The 13733-nt window shown below is 47.7% G+C and overlaps 1 protein-coding gene across 5 annotated transcripts in view; it reads right to left on the bottom strand.

Annotated features, from left to right (window-relative positions):
- The window catches only part of STRBP (spermatid perinuclear RNA binding protein), a 117825-nt gene that overhangs the window by 51106 nt on the left and 52986 nt on the right, over positions 1–13733 (bottom strand). For all 5 annotated transcript variants that reach the window (XM_084820833.1, XM_084820835.1, XM_084820838.1 and 2 more), the window contains exons 3-5: positions 11986–12197; positions 4371–4536; positions 1728–1872 (exon numbers count right to left, since the gene is read on the bottom strand). In XM_084820833.1, coding sequence (XP_084676959.1) covers positions 1728–1872; positions 4371–4536; positions 11986–12197 — 523 coding nt within the window. The remainder of the gene's footprint in view (positions 1–1727; positions 1873–4370; positions 4537–11985; positions 12198–13733) is intronic.

Raw genomic sequence — 13733 nt, 5'->3', positions numbered from 1 at the left:
TTATTGTAAGCAGCTTTGGATACTTCTCTAGAAAATTGGGTTATAAATAATAAACCAGACGGTAGGGAGCTGTTTCTCACCATTCTTTAATGTGGCGTATCACGAGCTTATAAACTCCCTGGCTGACTGAAGCAAGCAGAAATGGCTTCTTGTCAAACAGGCAGGGAAACCTCTCTATACACTGGAAGAGGATCAACTCTTTGACCCAGTTTGCATGTAACTGCAATTGTGGGTTAATTAACGAAATCCAGCGGGACCGGGCAAGCACGCTGCCTCTGGCACACTCACTGCTTCCTCTTTCAATTAGCAACATACGATCACCCCACATCTCAGAGTGTCTGGGTTTGGACATCACACTAACAACCTACGAACAGGGTGATTGTAGGTTGTTAATTGAAAGTGGAAGCAACAAGCCCTGGAGGCAGCACACTTGTTCTTAGTCAATTTAGGCAATCCATGGGTTAATTAATCCAAGATTGCTGTTACGTGTGAACCCTCTCTTTTCTCTTCCTTGCAGGTGATCAATGTGCCACAAAGAACCCACTCAGGTAGGTAAGGTAGATGGGCAGAGCCTGAGCAAAAGCCATTTACTGTGTCACCCCCAAAGAAGATGTTTGTTGGGCACAACTCCATGCAACTCAAGCATCCCATCTCTAATTTTAGCTGAACTTCATGTTCCAGAGGAAGGAGGTATAAGGAAGAAACTGCAGATATCCAATATATCCCAAAATTCCCATGGGAGTTCCAATCCAACACATCTGGGGGGCACCAGGCTGGAGAAGGCTGATATATGGGGTGGGGTGGCAAAAGAGTAAAAATCCCTCTTGTCCATACTGGGCCAGGGTGACGGCATCTGAACAAAACATCTCATGCAAATGACTGTGATTCAGTCTCAATATGGAGAGCCCCTTTTTCACCCTGTGCTGCATCAAAAGCAGCAGTGTAGTGGTACATTTTGAAGTGCAGGCGCTCATCATAACAGTCTCCATACACCTAAGGAGAGCCCAAAAATGCAGGCAGGTGTGCTGATCCATCCATCCCTCTCTCTCTCTCTCTCTGTATTATATACATTTTTTTAGGTCTTTTATCAAGCGAATGGGCCTTCATTTCCCATTCCGGACCAAGCTATCCCAAAATACTGTACGCTACACAATGGGGATAGCGCCCAACAATATACTGTTGCTTGGAAAAACCATTTTTCCAACAGCTGTTGTGAGGACCGCAGCTAATCCTCACAATTAAGCAGGGAGCTGGGGGGTGGCAGGAGACATCATTGTGCCTACTAATCAAGAAGTCCTGGCACTTCAACTCTGACAGCCCTGGCTGTTCTCTACCCCTGTTCAAAAGGGGACTATTCAAGAACTCTACACACATGGAAACTAAAGTGTCCTCTCCAATGGAGGCAGGACCAGTAAATACTCTGGAAAAATGAGAGATATCTCTCTTAGAAGACTGAAGCTGCTCTGCTCTACTATTTAGCAACACGCACACGTGGAGGCCGGGCAACTACGCTCCTGTGCAGCTTGTTTCCAGCGGGGCAAGAGAGGTCCCCATTGGGATCAGCTGTTTTACCCATCCTCTCACTTGGGTAATAGCGGTTTGCTGGTAGCACAGATAGGGAAAAACAACTAGAAGGGGAAAAAACCCTTCACCTACACAGCACAAGGAGAAAAATATTAGTGATACCAGGAAAACAGAAGGAGAAGAAGAACTACTCCTCTCAATACCTCCGTCCTTCTTCTTGGCATCATCCCGGATTAAGGGGGAGGTTAGGGTCACCTTGAGCGTAAGTGGAAGTTCCTTCGTGCTACGAAGGACGATGGCTGCCTCGCCGACGTGATGCTCGAAGTGGTACTTCTCTTCCGTGAGTTTCTGAAACAGGTCAGAATTGCTCAGTTGAGCCGCTGGGGAAAACCCCCATCCTGGCACAGAAATGCACATGGTTCACCTTTGCTTTCGGGGAAACAGCATCAGAGCACCTAAATAGCAGCGCACTGCGCAGAAATAGCTGCTTTGAAAAGGTAACAGGAACATGTTTAAAAGAACAACAAAAATCCCTCCTTTCACTTTTCTTCAGGGGGAGACTGTTAGGGCCTTTATAACCATCCGCCTCCACGCCAGACTGCCAACTGGGAACTTCCTGTTATTTATGCAGAGCTCAGGAACGCTTAGCATTTGAAGGCTGTTTGGAAACCTTACAAGAAAGGAGGCTAAAAGCTCAGAGAACTCATACAGACGGTGATGCAGCCAGTTCACTTCCTCCCCCTGCTGCACACCAATACCTTCTTCTTAATCCTCCAATTCTTGGAGGCTCCTCTGTTATGGGCAGTCCACAGACACTGCCACAGCGCTATGGGTAGCAAGCTCGAGCTCCTGCTGTAGGTTCTTTGTCACTCTTTTGTGCTGAATTACATACAACCATGCCAGACTGAAAACAGAATTAGGGTCCAGCTACCACTGATTAACTCAACTCCCAACTCCCGTAGAATGCGCAGGGTCTCAGTTCTGCTTACTCAGCATATTGTGCTAGTGTTCTCAAGCAACAACTAGACTTAAGAAGCTAGACGTGACGAGAGTTCAGAGGCCAGGGTGAACCAAAGGGCTACCTCTGATCCCGTTTCTCCTGACATCCCTTTTCCTTTTCTTTTTTTTAAAGTGTGTGTGTGGGGGGGAGATTCCCATCCACTCTCCTCCCCATTTGAACCCTTCACAAATAATACTGTCATCAAAGTATGCCAAGTGTATTTTTATTAATAATTTAATCCAGTTGTAAAATTTGCTTTTTAGTCTGTCAGATATCCTTGATTTTCTTATGTTACTATTTTATTTATTACATGTCTATACCGTCCGATAGCTGAAGGTCTCTGGGCCGTTCACAACTTTCAGACTTTAACCCCCCCCCCCCTCCCCAGGTATTCCTTTCCAGTCTTCTATAGTTACAGTGGATATTCCCATAAGAAATAAAGTTTACCTCTTAATTATTCTTATTGCTATTAATTTGAAGGCACTTTACAGAGAATGAAAGGACAGGTCCCTGCCCGACGGGGCTTACAATTTAGAAAAAGAGATACAAGGGAGACGAACTGCGCTTAGCTAGAGGAGGGCAGGGGAACATTTGACACCACCAAGTCCTTTTCTTCTAGATACGTACACTATTTGATAACATGTCCCATTTCTGTGATGTTCAGAAACATCAAACATCAGATTAAAACAATTTCAGTCCTTAAAACTGATGTTTTCAGAACACCACAATGTAGAGCATTCGGATATACAAACAGACTTTCTGGGTGAACAGGGATCCAACTGAAGGGGAGGCAGGTGTGCACACATGCCCAAACAAAAAAAGGATTTAGCTCAAGGGTGGGCAACTATTTTTCTCACAAGGATCACATTTTCCTCATAGGTCACCTGTTAGGGGCTACACATGGACAGGGCTAAAGCCCGCAGTGCTTAGGGCCAGATCCAAAAGTGACCATATCACCCCTTTTCTCTCTCTGGCTCTCTCCCTGCCACCCCTTTCTTTTTTCTCTCTCTCCTTTCCACCCTCGTTTCTCTTTTCCTTCCCACCCAGTGGGCTGCCAGGGCAGAGACAGATTGCTTTTGCTAAAGGTCTGAACTGATCACATGCAGACAGCTTTGGAAATTAGGCTGAGGGCAGCACTAAATTAAGCTGAAGACCACAGGATGCCCACACCTAGTTTACACAGATTCAGAGACGATGTGTCTATCTGCGGCTATTAGCCACAAAAACTAAATGGAATCCATTTGGTGAGCTTCCCAGAGGAATCCGGCTGTCCACTGTTGGAAGCAGGATGCTAGACTTGTCTGATGAAGCAGGGTATATTTCTCATCATTGTGATATGACAGTCAGGGCAAATACATTTCCTGGATTTGGGGAACAGAGAGGGTGTTGGAAGAGAACTGGCCAAAATGGCATGCTGGGTTGAAAACAACTGTGAACAGGATCTGCACACTAGTTTTGTCCCTGGCTCTCTTTCGATTGCAGAATTCTGGCTTTTGAACCACAGCACCCATCGTCCTGGGCTCGGCAAAGCCAGGGCTCGATGCAGAGAAAAATGTGCTCTCAAACTGTTACTCTGAACCACAGGGAGAAGAAACAAACCTGGAAGAAGCAAGATGTTTGTACTATTTCCATTCACCTTCTCTGGAAAGTATCCTAGATTTTACATTTTAAAAAAGAAGTACAGAGAACAACGTATGCCTCTTTTAAAAACTGTTTCCATTTCCCTTTGCTGGAAAAATTCAGCTAAGGTTTCCGCTTTGCCTACGACAGCATTAAAAACAAAAAACAGAGAAGTGCCTTGGCGAACCATTAATCAATGCCACAGGGCTGCCCTCATTTAGCTCACCTGGATTTGGATGGGGAGGTTGTCTTTGACGAGAGATAATAAGGTCTCCGTGGGCTTCTCTTTGCACATAAGAACCAATTCCAAGTCCATGTCGTCTTTTATCAGCAGGCCTTTGGCCACCAAGCCAATCCTCATCACCCCACACAAGACCCGGCCACTTTGGTCCCTGCAGACAGAAAGATGCCATTTTTTCCAGAATAATAACACCACTGATATTTTGCATATGTGCATGTAAATAATAACTTCCACAACACATTCTGAGTAAAGGACATTTTTTCTACACCTTTGTTCCAGACTTCTGCAATAAAGGCAGATGGATTAGGTGCAAGTGAGTGACCAAGAAGAGCACGATGCCAAATAACTGTAAGCTGTGGCTTGTGAATGTATGAACAGAGGAAGCTGACTTAATAATGAGTCCGACCCTTGGTCCATCCTGCCCAGTACTGTCGACACTGACTGGCGGCAGCAGCTCTCCAGGGTTCAGGCAGGACTCTTTCCTAGCCCTATATGGAGATACCAGGGACCAAACCTGCAACCTTCTGCATGCAAAGCAGGTGCTCTATCACTGAACTACATACCTACTCCTACCCATTTACAGCTTTTACAAGCATTAAAAAAAACCCTATTGCCCAATTAATCAGGCCACCATTTAATCAATCAAGTGCTTTAAAAATTGATTCAGCTGGATGGTTAGATGTTGCATCACTAATAAGCATAGCAAAAGATATGCCTGTGAAAGCTATTAGATGTAGCACAACCCTATGGATTTTTACTTGCAAGTAAACCCCACTGTGCTTTAACAGGGCTTTCTCCCAGCAAAGTGTGCATGGGGACTGAAAATATTTTTTGGCACCAGAGTGCCTTGATGGCATCTGTAGTTTCTGAAAGATGTGAAGAGTTTTCATTACTAGAGAGTAAGTGTAGTTTTTGGTTGTTTGGATAAGTTTTTAACTATCTACACCATCACTGACCAAGCTGAGCTCCCAGAGGTACTTTTCTGACACCCCCCTCCCTGCCAACCCAAGATGGTGAAGTGGACCACACAGCTCTCCTTTAATACAGCTTGACGGGAGCCAAGACCACCTCCCCTGGAGAAGGCTGGAGGGCTGCTTTGGCTCATGTCTATCCCAAGGAAGCAGACTGGGCTGCCCAGCATCAGAACACTTGCGTACCAGCTCCAATGAATCTGCTCACCTTCGTACGCTGCACAGTGGCTTAAAGCAGCTAGTGTGTCACCACAGCCAAGGTGACTTCTGCCAGGGGAATTGTTCTTCATTTATTAATATTTGTTAGGCAAGGGGGGGCAGCCAAAAATACAGGCTATTTTAGCTTAAAGCTCTTCCTGCCAGCAGCTAAGCCTTCGGAGAGGCAGCCCAACCTTTTAGAACTGGGGGAAAACTGCACAAAAGCCAGGAAACAAATAATTGGTGGCCAGGGGGAAGAGGGTAGGGCTCAGGAAGGGGGCGTGGCCTTCTGGGGAGCCCCTGAGGGCAGGAATGGGACCCCGGGCAGGGCAGATTTGGCCCGTGCCTGAGGTTTTGCACCACGCTGTAAAACAACAGCTAGACAATGCTGCTGCCCAGTTCTTGGCCTCTGGGGGTCCATGCCTGGAACACCTTTGGCCCACCTTTGCGCAACATGGGCAAGTGGAAGGGCATAGCAGCACTCACGCCAAAGCCGTCGCATTCATATATTTCTATGCCACCCCATAGCCAAAGGTGAGCAATCAGATATATGACCAGATTAAAAACCCATTATATGCTGCCAAATGCCTGAGAGAAGAAGGCGGTTTTAACCTGGCACTGAAAAAATAAAGAGTGCTGGCGCCACGCGGGCCTCAGCAGGGAGATAATTTCACAGTTGGGGGGCCACCACTGAGAATGCTCTCTCCCTTGTTGCGGTCTTCTGAGCTTCCCTCAGAGTAGGAAGCTGGAGGAGGACCTTAGATGTTGAGCGTAGTATATGGGTAGGTTCATGTCAGAAGAGGCGTTCCATCAGGTACTGTGATCCCAAGCTGTGTAGGCTTTATAGGTCAAAACCAGCACCTTGAATTGGGCTCGGAAACATACAGGCAGCCAGTGCAACAAGGCCAGAGTAGGTCTTATATGTTTGAAACTTCTGGTCCCCATTATCAATCTGGCCGCCACATTTTGCACAAGCTGCAACTTCTGAACCATCTTCAAAGGCAGCTCTACACCTGACCTCAGAAAAATAGTTGGCAAAGGGTTCACATTTATTTATTTATTTATTTATTTATTTCATTTCATTTCTATACCGCCCAATAGCCGAAGCTCTCTGGGCGGTTCACAAAAATTAAAACCAAACAACACACAATAAAACAATTTAAAATATATAGAAAATTAAAACCACAATATAACAATACAACCACAATAAAACCTAGCAGCAGTGCAACAGTTTAAAATACAGATTTAAAACAGCAAAGATAAAAATTTAGAAAGCTAAAATGCTAAAATGCCTGGGAAAATAAAAAGGTCTTCACCTGGCGCCGAAAGGAATACAATGTAGGCGCCAGGTGAACCTCACTAGGGAGCTCATTCCAGAGCCGGGGTGCCACAGCAGAAAAAGCCCTCCTCCTAGTAGCCACCCACCTCACTTCCTTTGGCAGGGGCTCACGGAGAAGGGCCGCTGATGATGATCTTATTTAGAAAGGGAAAGGGGTGGTGAAAGGAGATGAAAAAGTTTGAAAGAACTGTGTGTGGGGGGGAAAGACAGACAGACAGAGCAGGAGAGAAGGAGAGCGTGTGTGTTTGATTTGCAGAGCAACTCCACAGTTGATCTCTTCCCTCGAAAATTCAGGCCAAGTGGAGAGAAAGCATCTGCCGCCTCCCGACGGGGACAGCCACACAGCCAGCAGGCAGGATCTGTCATCTCGCTGTTTTTTTGCAACCAGACGAGAACTTGCCATGTCCTGCTTTAGCTGCTCAAAGGCTTCTTCCAATCACGCCACATTTTCTGCTCTACAGAAGCCGGGACATGAATTCTGCCTGTTCCTTCAGAATGGCAGGCAAAGCTCTGCAAAGGAAGGGGTGGAGGGGAGAAAAACCCTCTACCTACTGAGCAAGCTTTTCATTGTAAACCTCTGCAGAAAGGGATGAGGGGTTTTTTTTGGTGGGGGGGAATTATGAGGAATCGTACCAAGAGCAGGTGGCGGGGGGGGGGGGGAGGAAAACGCCAGGCCCAACAGGCAACAAGAAAGAAAACACCCCACCACCTGGCCTGAATGCAGGCTATTCTACAGCCGACTGGCTCTTTGTGGGAACATCTGGACACAGGCGCTTGCACATAACGCACAAAAAACTGCCCTAAATTTAGAATGAGCTCATGAAATCCAGCATAGAAAACCAGAAAGAAAAGAGACGCCAGGCGGCTAGAGTACCTCAAATGGCACTTCATGCGAGCCAAGAGTTTGCACCAGAAGCGTTTGTTAAAAAGGCAATCAGGGCCTCAATTATTCCCCGTCAAAGGGAGAAAAGGAAAGAAGAAAAAGAACATCCTGCCAACATAGCTGGGGGTGGGGGGAGACGCTGACATGCGGTGGGCAGGCAGGAGGAAGGGCTCTGCTTGGAAACTGACCACAACTAGCTTCTGACCAGCGGTCAGCATACAGGGACTTGGTTTTCACCTGCTCTCTTGTTTTTTCCAAGGAGGCCTGGGCATTCACGCCTAATCAAAGCAATTTGCTGCTTCATGATCGGTGTGTGATTTCAACTCTCCTCATGCACGGAATGAGCCAGGCTTACCCAGCGCAGTGGCCTCTAAATGTTCTGGATACAACTCCCAGGACCCCCAGCCAGCACAGCTGGGGGATGCTGGGAGTTGTTGTCCAGCACATCGGGAAGCTGCCAGGTTGGGAAAAATGGGGTCAGTGTTACACCAACGTCTGACCTGATCGAGAGAAGAGTCATGCAGGATAAATATCTGATTGCAAGAACTGGGGTTCAATTAATACAGAGATATTCATTCCGCTATGAATTCTTTACACAAAATAATGGCTCTGTAAAAACAGAGGCCACAGAGAAGATCTGGACATACGCAACCTGCCTCTGGGGGTAAATGAAGTTCTTTCTTACTAATTAATCTCCATTTGTAGCCTGCCCTGTTGCGGGGGCATAGGGTAGAACACTTAATCCAAGAAATATCCACTAGTTTATGGTTTAGCATCTCTGTGCCCAAACGACAACTCTTAGTTGTTCTAGTGAACTAAGTTGAGTAAGATCTGGCATCATTCATTTCGTTCATTATCTACCATGATTTCAAAAATAAAGCAAAATGATTCTAGTGGCAACGAATGGCAACTTTAGCTCAGCTCAAAGAGCTGATGGTAACCGGGGGGAGCGGGGGGGAATCCTAGGATCTACCTTTAAAATTATTTTTGTGTGCCACAAGATGGGCTAAGCATGCCTTGATAATGCAAGCTTCCATGATGGATGCATGCACCAGTCTATGCCTCTCAGAGCCCCGTGCAGCATTAATCCCCACCCCAGCCATCTGCTCATACATCGGGTAGCAGTAGCATTATTGTCCCACCTCAGGAGTAAGGGTTCCCCAGGATTCCCAGAGGCAGCCCATACTACAGTGGAGATGCAGGGGGGAATCCAGGAAGGACCACAATATTTATTTGTTTGTTTGTTTTCATTACATTTATATCCCACCTTTTTTCCTCTTGCAAGGAACTCAGGGTGGCTTACTTGGTCTTCTTCCGCCTCTCCGTTTTTTATCCTCACAACAACCCTGTGAGAGGGTTAGTCGGAGAGTCAGGGACTGGCCCAAAGTTACTCAATGAGCTTCATGGCCGAGTGGGGACTAGAACCCAGATTTCCTGAGTCCCAGCCCAACACTTTAACCACTATACCACACTGGCTTGCTTTATTTATTTATTACATTTATGTACCACCTTATTTGCTAAAGAGCCAACAAGACAGCGTACAACAATTTAAAACAATAAAGAACAAGAAGATTCAAGGCAATAACCTACTGTATAATTTAAAATGCTAAATTTAAAAAGACACGTCTTCCTACCCTTTCCAAAAGCCAAGGGAGTGGGGGCCAATCGCAGTTCTTGGGGGAGTATTCCACAGTCTGGGAGCGACATGGGAGAAAGCCGTTTCATGCATGCCCAACAAACAAGCTCTGTGGACAATGGTGCCCTCAAGAGGATCTCTCCTGCGGATCTTAATAACCAGACAAGTTCGTACAGAGGCAGATGACCCCCTCAGCCAGGTCCTAAGCTGCTTAGGGCAGGAGTGCAGGACCTCTTTCGGCCTCAGGGTTAAATGTCCTTTCAAGAGAAACTCTCGGGGGCTACATTCCTGTGGTGGGCAGGGCTAAAGGCAAAATGGGCAGGGCCAAGATACCCAAAATACCAGCCTGTTTTAGTTCAAAGCTCTTATGGCCAGTAACTAAAGCCTTAGAAGAGGCATTTCAACCTTTTAGAAAAGTGGGGGCGGGGGGACTGCATCAAGGCCTGGAAGCCACCACATGATTGGTGGTTGGGAGAAAGAGGGCGAGGCCATGGAAAAGGGGTGTGGCTTTCCGGTGGACCCCAGAGGGCCAGATTGGGACCTCAGGAGGGCTGAATTTGGCCCCAGGGCATGAGATTCTGCAGGTTAAAGGCTAAAACTAACACCTTGAATTGAGCCCAGAAAGCAACTGGCAACCAGTGCAGCTCTTTTGAGACAGGAGTTAAATGGTCCTGATACCATGCACTGGTTAGCAGCGTAAGGGGCCAGATTTTGCACCGATCGCAGCTTCCTGCCACTCTTCAAGAGTAGCCCCATGTAGAGCGCAATGGCCTGGAAAGCACAGCCCTGTTCTAGGGCCCTGACAGACTGGACAGAGAGGTGATAGATATTAATTGGGCTGCCCCAGGAGGGCACAAAGTGGATGCCTGCCAACTGTTCTGGAAGCTTCTTTCTTATCCAGCAGCATGTTTTGAAAGCACTTAAAAAAATATTGCTGAGAAAATACACATGCATCCTCCGCCTCCGGTTTTAATCTCAGAGATCTTTCCCAGTTATCCACAGCTTGGGAGACACTAAACATTAAGTCTCGGGCCTCTTGAGATGCTCAGATGGCACAGTTCTATCAACACACGCATGCGCGCACACGTACACACACACGGCCTTGCAGCCACAAACCTTCAAGTTATCGACTCAACTGTAGCTACTGCAGGGTGCCCACTTACACTAATCAAACACTTTGGGCTGGCAAGCAGGCCATGCGGTTTAAAATATTAATACATGAACACACCGCTTTGGACTGTTTAACATGAGTGTCATTAATTACAAGTTGAGCAGGCTGGAGGGGAGGAGGAAGGGGAGAGGGGGCGAAAAACGGGAGGGCAGCAAAATGGCGTTTTGAGACCACTTAGGCAGCCGTTACCAAATCAATCTTCTCTTAAGTATGGATAATTTGTTTTGCACGACTGCCCTTCTCTCTCTATTATTTGTGCATGACTTTACACTAATGCTTGCTCTGGCCCCAACGTCCAAGTCTGATTGGTTGGTATTCTTGGAAACCAGAAGCAAATGGAGGAAACAGCAGGCTGCTACTCCAGCTGTTTCCCCAATGGCCAAGAAAGGACTAAAGGGCCAGAAAGTGATAAAGCCACAGGGAACAGATGCAGGCACACACGGCAACAGATGTTTCATGCAATCCGTCGTCACGCTGGCTTCATGGCTGGCTTTCTCCCTTGGTGGGGCTTTCCCTCCTGGCTAAACGAGATGTGGATTTTAAAGCTTGTCCCTAGCCATCAACCTGCCAAGAAGGCAAAGCCACACGCCTTCCTCTGTTCAGGCTACTTCGCGGTGCCTGCTCCATTCTTCTGCTAGCAAGGCACTCCGACAGGTGAGCTGCAAATGCTACAGAGCCACCCTTCCTAACCCAGCTCCATTTCAGCATGTTGCCTTTGCCTGAATTGACCCCAGCACGCTCCCCACTTGGCAGCTGCAAGGGTCTTGCTGCGAGAGGCAAGGCAAGGCGGACAGATGCTCCATTCCTTCCTCAAGAGGAAAGGGGCGTCCCTGGGCAATGCCCTCCCCTTAGCACTCCGGTGGGCCACAAGGGCGAGATCGAGCATTGAGTCCTCCTGCCCCAGCCCTGCATTTTTAAGCAATCCTGGGAGAGGTGTATGGGTCAACTCCCCTTTTTTTCCTTGGCTCCATCAAAATCCTGCCTGGGAAAGTCTCAGGAGTATCGAGGAAGCCTTTTCCTACAGCAGCCTTCCCAAAATATGTTGGACTACAACCCCCATAATTCCCAGCCAGCATGGGAATTATGGGAGTTGCATCCAACACATCGGGACAGTGCTAGGTTGGGGAAGGCTGCCTTACAGAGGACCTTTGCACCAGGCTCCGGTTAGTGGAATTTGGGGTTCTAGTTAAAAATAAAACAGAAATACAGATCCCACGAGCCTGACATATGCCTTTCCCTAGCGCAAAGAGACCGGAAAGGGCCAACCACCACCCCAGTCTCTCCAGATGTCAAGGCCAGGAAAATACAGCACCCAACGCAATCACATCTAGCACTCCCAGGGCAGGGCAAGAAAGCTGCTCCCCTTGGGGCTTGGTCCACTTGCAAGGCTGAATCCACTCACTTGCTGTCTGCCGGCTCCTCTTTGTCGTCTGTGCTGCCTTCTGCCCTAGCAGACTTGCTTGTTTCATCCATCCAGTCAGAGACCTGCTTCAGGGCACACTCGACTGTGGAAACCATGTTCTGGACGGCTTCAAGTTCCTCGGGAGACGGGTAAATGGTCGAGTGCTTCATCATCACGTGCCGGTCATCGTTTGCAAACGATCGGATCGATCTCTGTTGAGAGGGGCAGGAAAGAAGAGGGAGAAAATATATCGAAGAGGTGGGGAAGGAGACAACAGACATCACTTCATGGAAAGAGAGGGCGGGGAGATTTATGTGGAGGGCAGGGAAGGCTTCTCTCTCAAACATGCAGAAAGGAACATTTTAGGATGTCACACTTATCAAAGTATGTTGTGAGCTCCCCCAATGGTAACAGACAAGCTTATTAGGAGGGGGCACAAGCCCCTTCCCAAGCCTGTTTTTGGACAGCCTGCATAAAACACACCATTTAAAAAATAAAAAAACTAGATACAGAATGTTCGGAAGAAAAAGGACGTCTTCACACAATGCATAATTAACTTATGGAATTCAGCACCACAAGGTGTGGTGAGGTATAGCAGGTTTAAATGGGGACTAGGCAAATGGATGGAGGAGGAGGTTTATCAAAAGTCATGAGAGCTCAATGGAACCTCCATGTTCAGAGAGAGTCTACCCCCTGCATAACAGATGCCAGGGAGCAGCCTTCATGCCCTGTTTGAAGGTTTCCTGGAGGGATTTGGCTGGCCACTGTTGGAAACCAGATGCTGGGTAGGGGAACTTTTATCCTGTTCCAGCAGGGCTCTTCTTAAGTCCACCTGTCCATTTGTCTTCCTCCCCACACAGGATCTGGAGGAGGAGGGGAAAGTGACCCATCCTGATCAGTTCTCAGGAGAACTCAAGCTCAGGACCCGCCCCTCCAATCTCAACCACTCCAGGAGGAGACAGGATTAGGCAGAGGAGAAGCAGGATGGCACTGGAGTGCCAGAGCCCCCACTCCACTGCTCGATGGTGGGCAGAACCTTGAGCTGCCTTTGGCTCAAAGGCACTAGCAGCATTAAATCCCCTTGGATCCTTGATGCAACCCCCCCACTTGCATCTGACCTGGCACTCATATCTTTGCTCCCCCCACCCCATCCCCATCCTGCCTCTGAGCAATAACATTTGGAGGACCAAGGAAATCAATAGGCACAGGAGACTCTTCCATTGGCAGGCTGGCAGGACTTCATTAACTGCATGCGTGCCACTAGGAACTCAGCCCTTCGGATCTAAAATATATTTTAGAGAAACTGCAGAGCACTGCAATAGCTTAAGTCCAAGAAAGCGTAGGCTAGCCTTACTCAACCTGGCTCTCTCTAGCTATGCAGGACTGCAACTTCCATAATCTCCCTGGAGTGGCTACCTGGATATACAAATACCGTATCAATGAGATGTGGCAGGTGAGCACAAGACACACACTCCCAAACAGCGATACCTTGCAGAAGAGCAGGGAAATGGGGGAAGAAAAGAGTTTGTGCTACCTGGTAAGAGTTCAAGGACGCCTCAGCCAGTCTCTCAAAAGAGCTCACTAATGCCACTTCTATTAGAAAATGTTATTTATGAGCAACTCCTGCATCTGTGCTTAATAATTCATGTGCTGCAGCCTCCGTGCTCCATGGTTTCGACAAAGCCCCGGCAATAAATCACAGCGTGTTTTGCTCAGCTTAAAAGTGGTGCCAGGATGCCCTTTAACTC

The sequence above is a fragment of the Heloderma suspectum genome, chromosome 14 (genome assembly GCF_057233095.1).
Source record: "Heloderma suspectum isolate Gila_16-S chromosome 14, 16-S_ref, whole genome shotgun sequence".
Lineage (NCBI taxonomy): Eukaryota > Metazoa > Chordata > Lepidosauria > Squamata > Helodermatidae > Heloderma > Heloderma suspectum.
The sequence above is the reverse complement of the archived record's forward strand: the minus strand, read 5'-3'. Positions and strand labels throughout refer to the sequence as shown.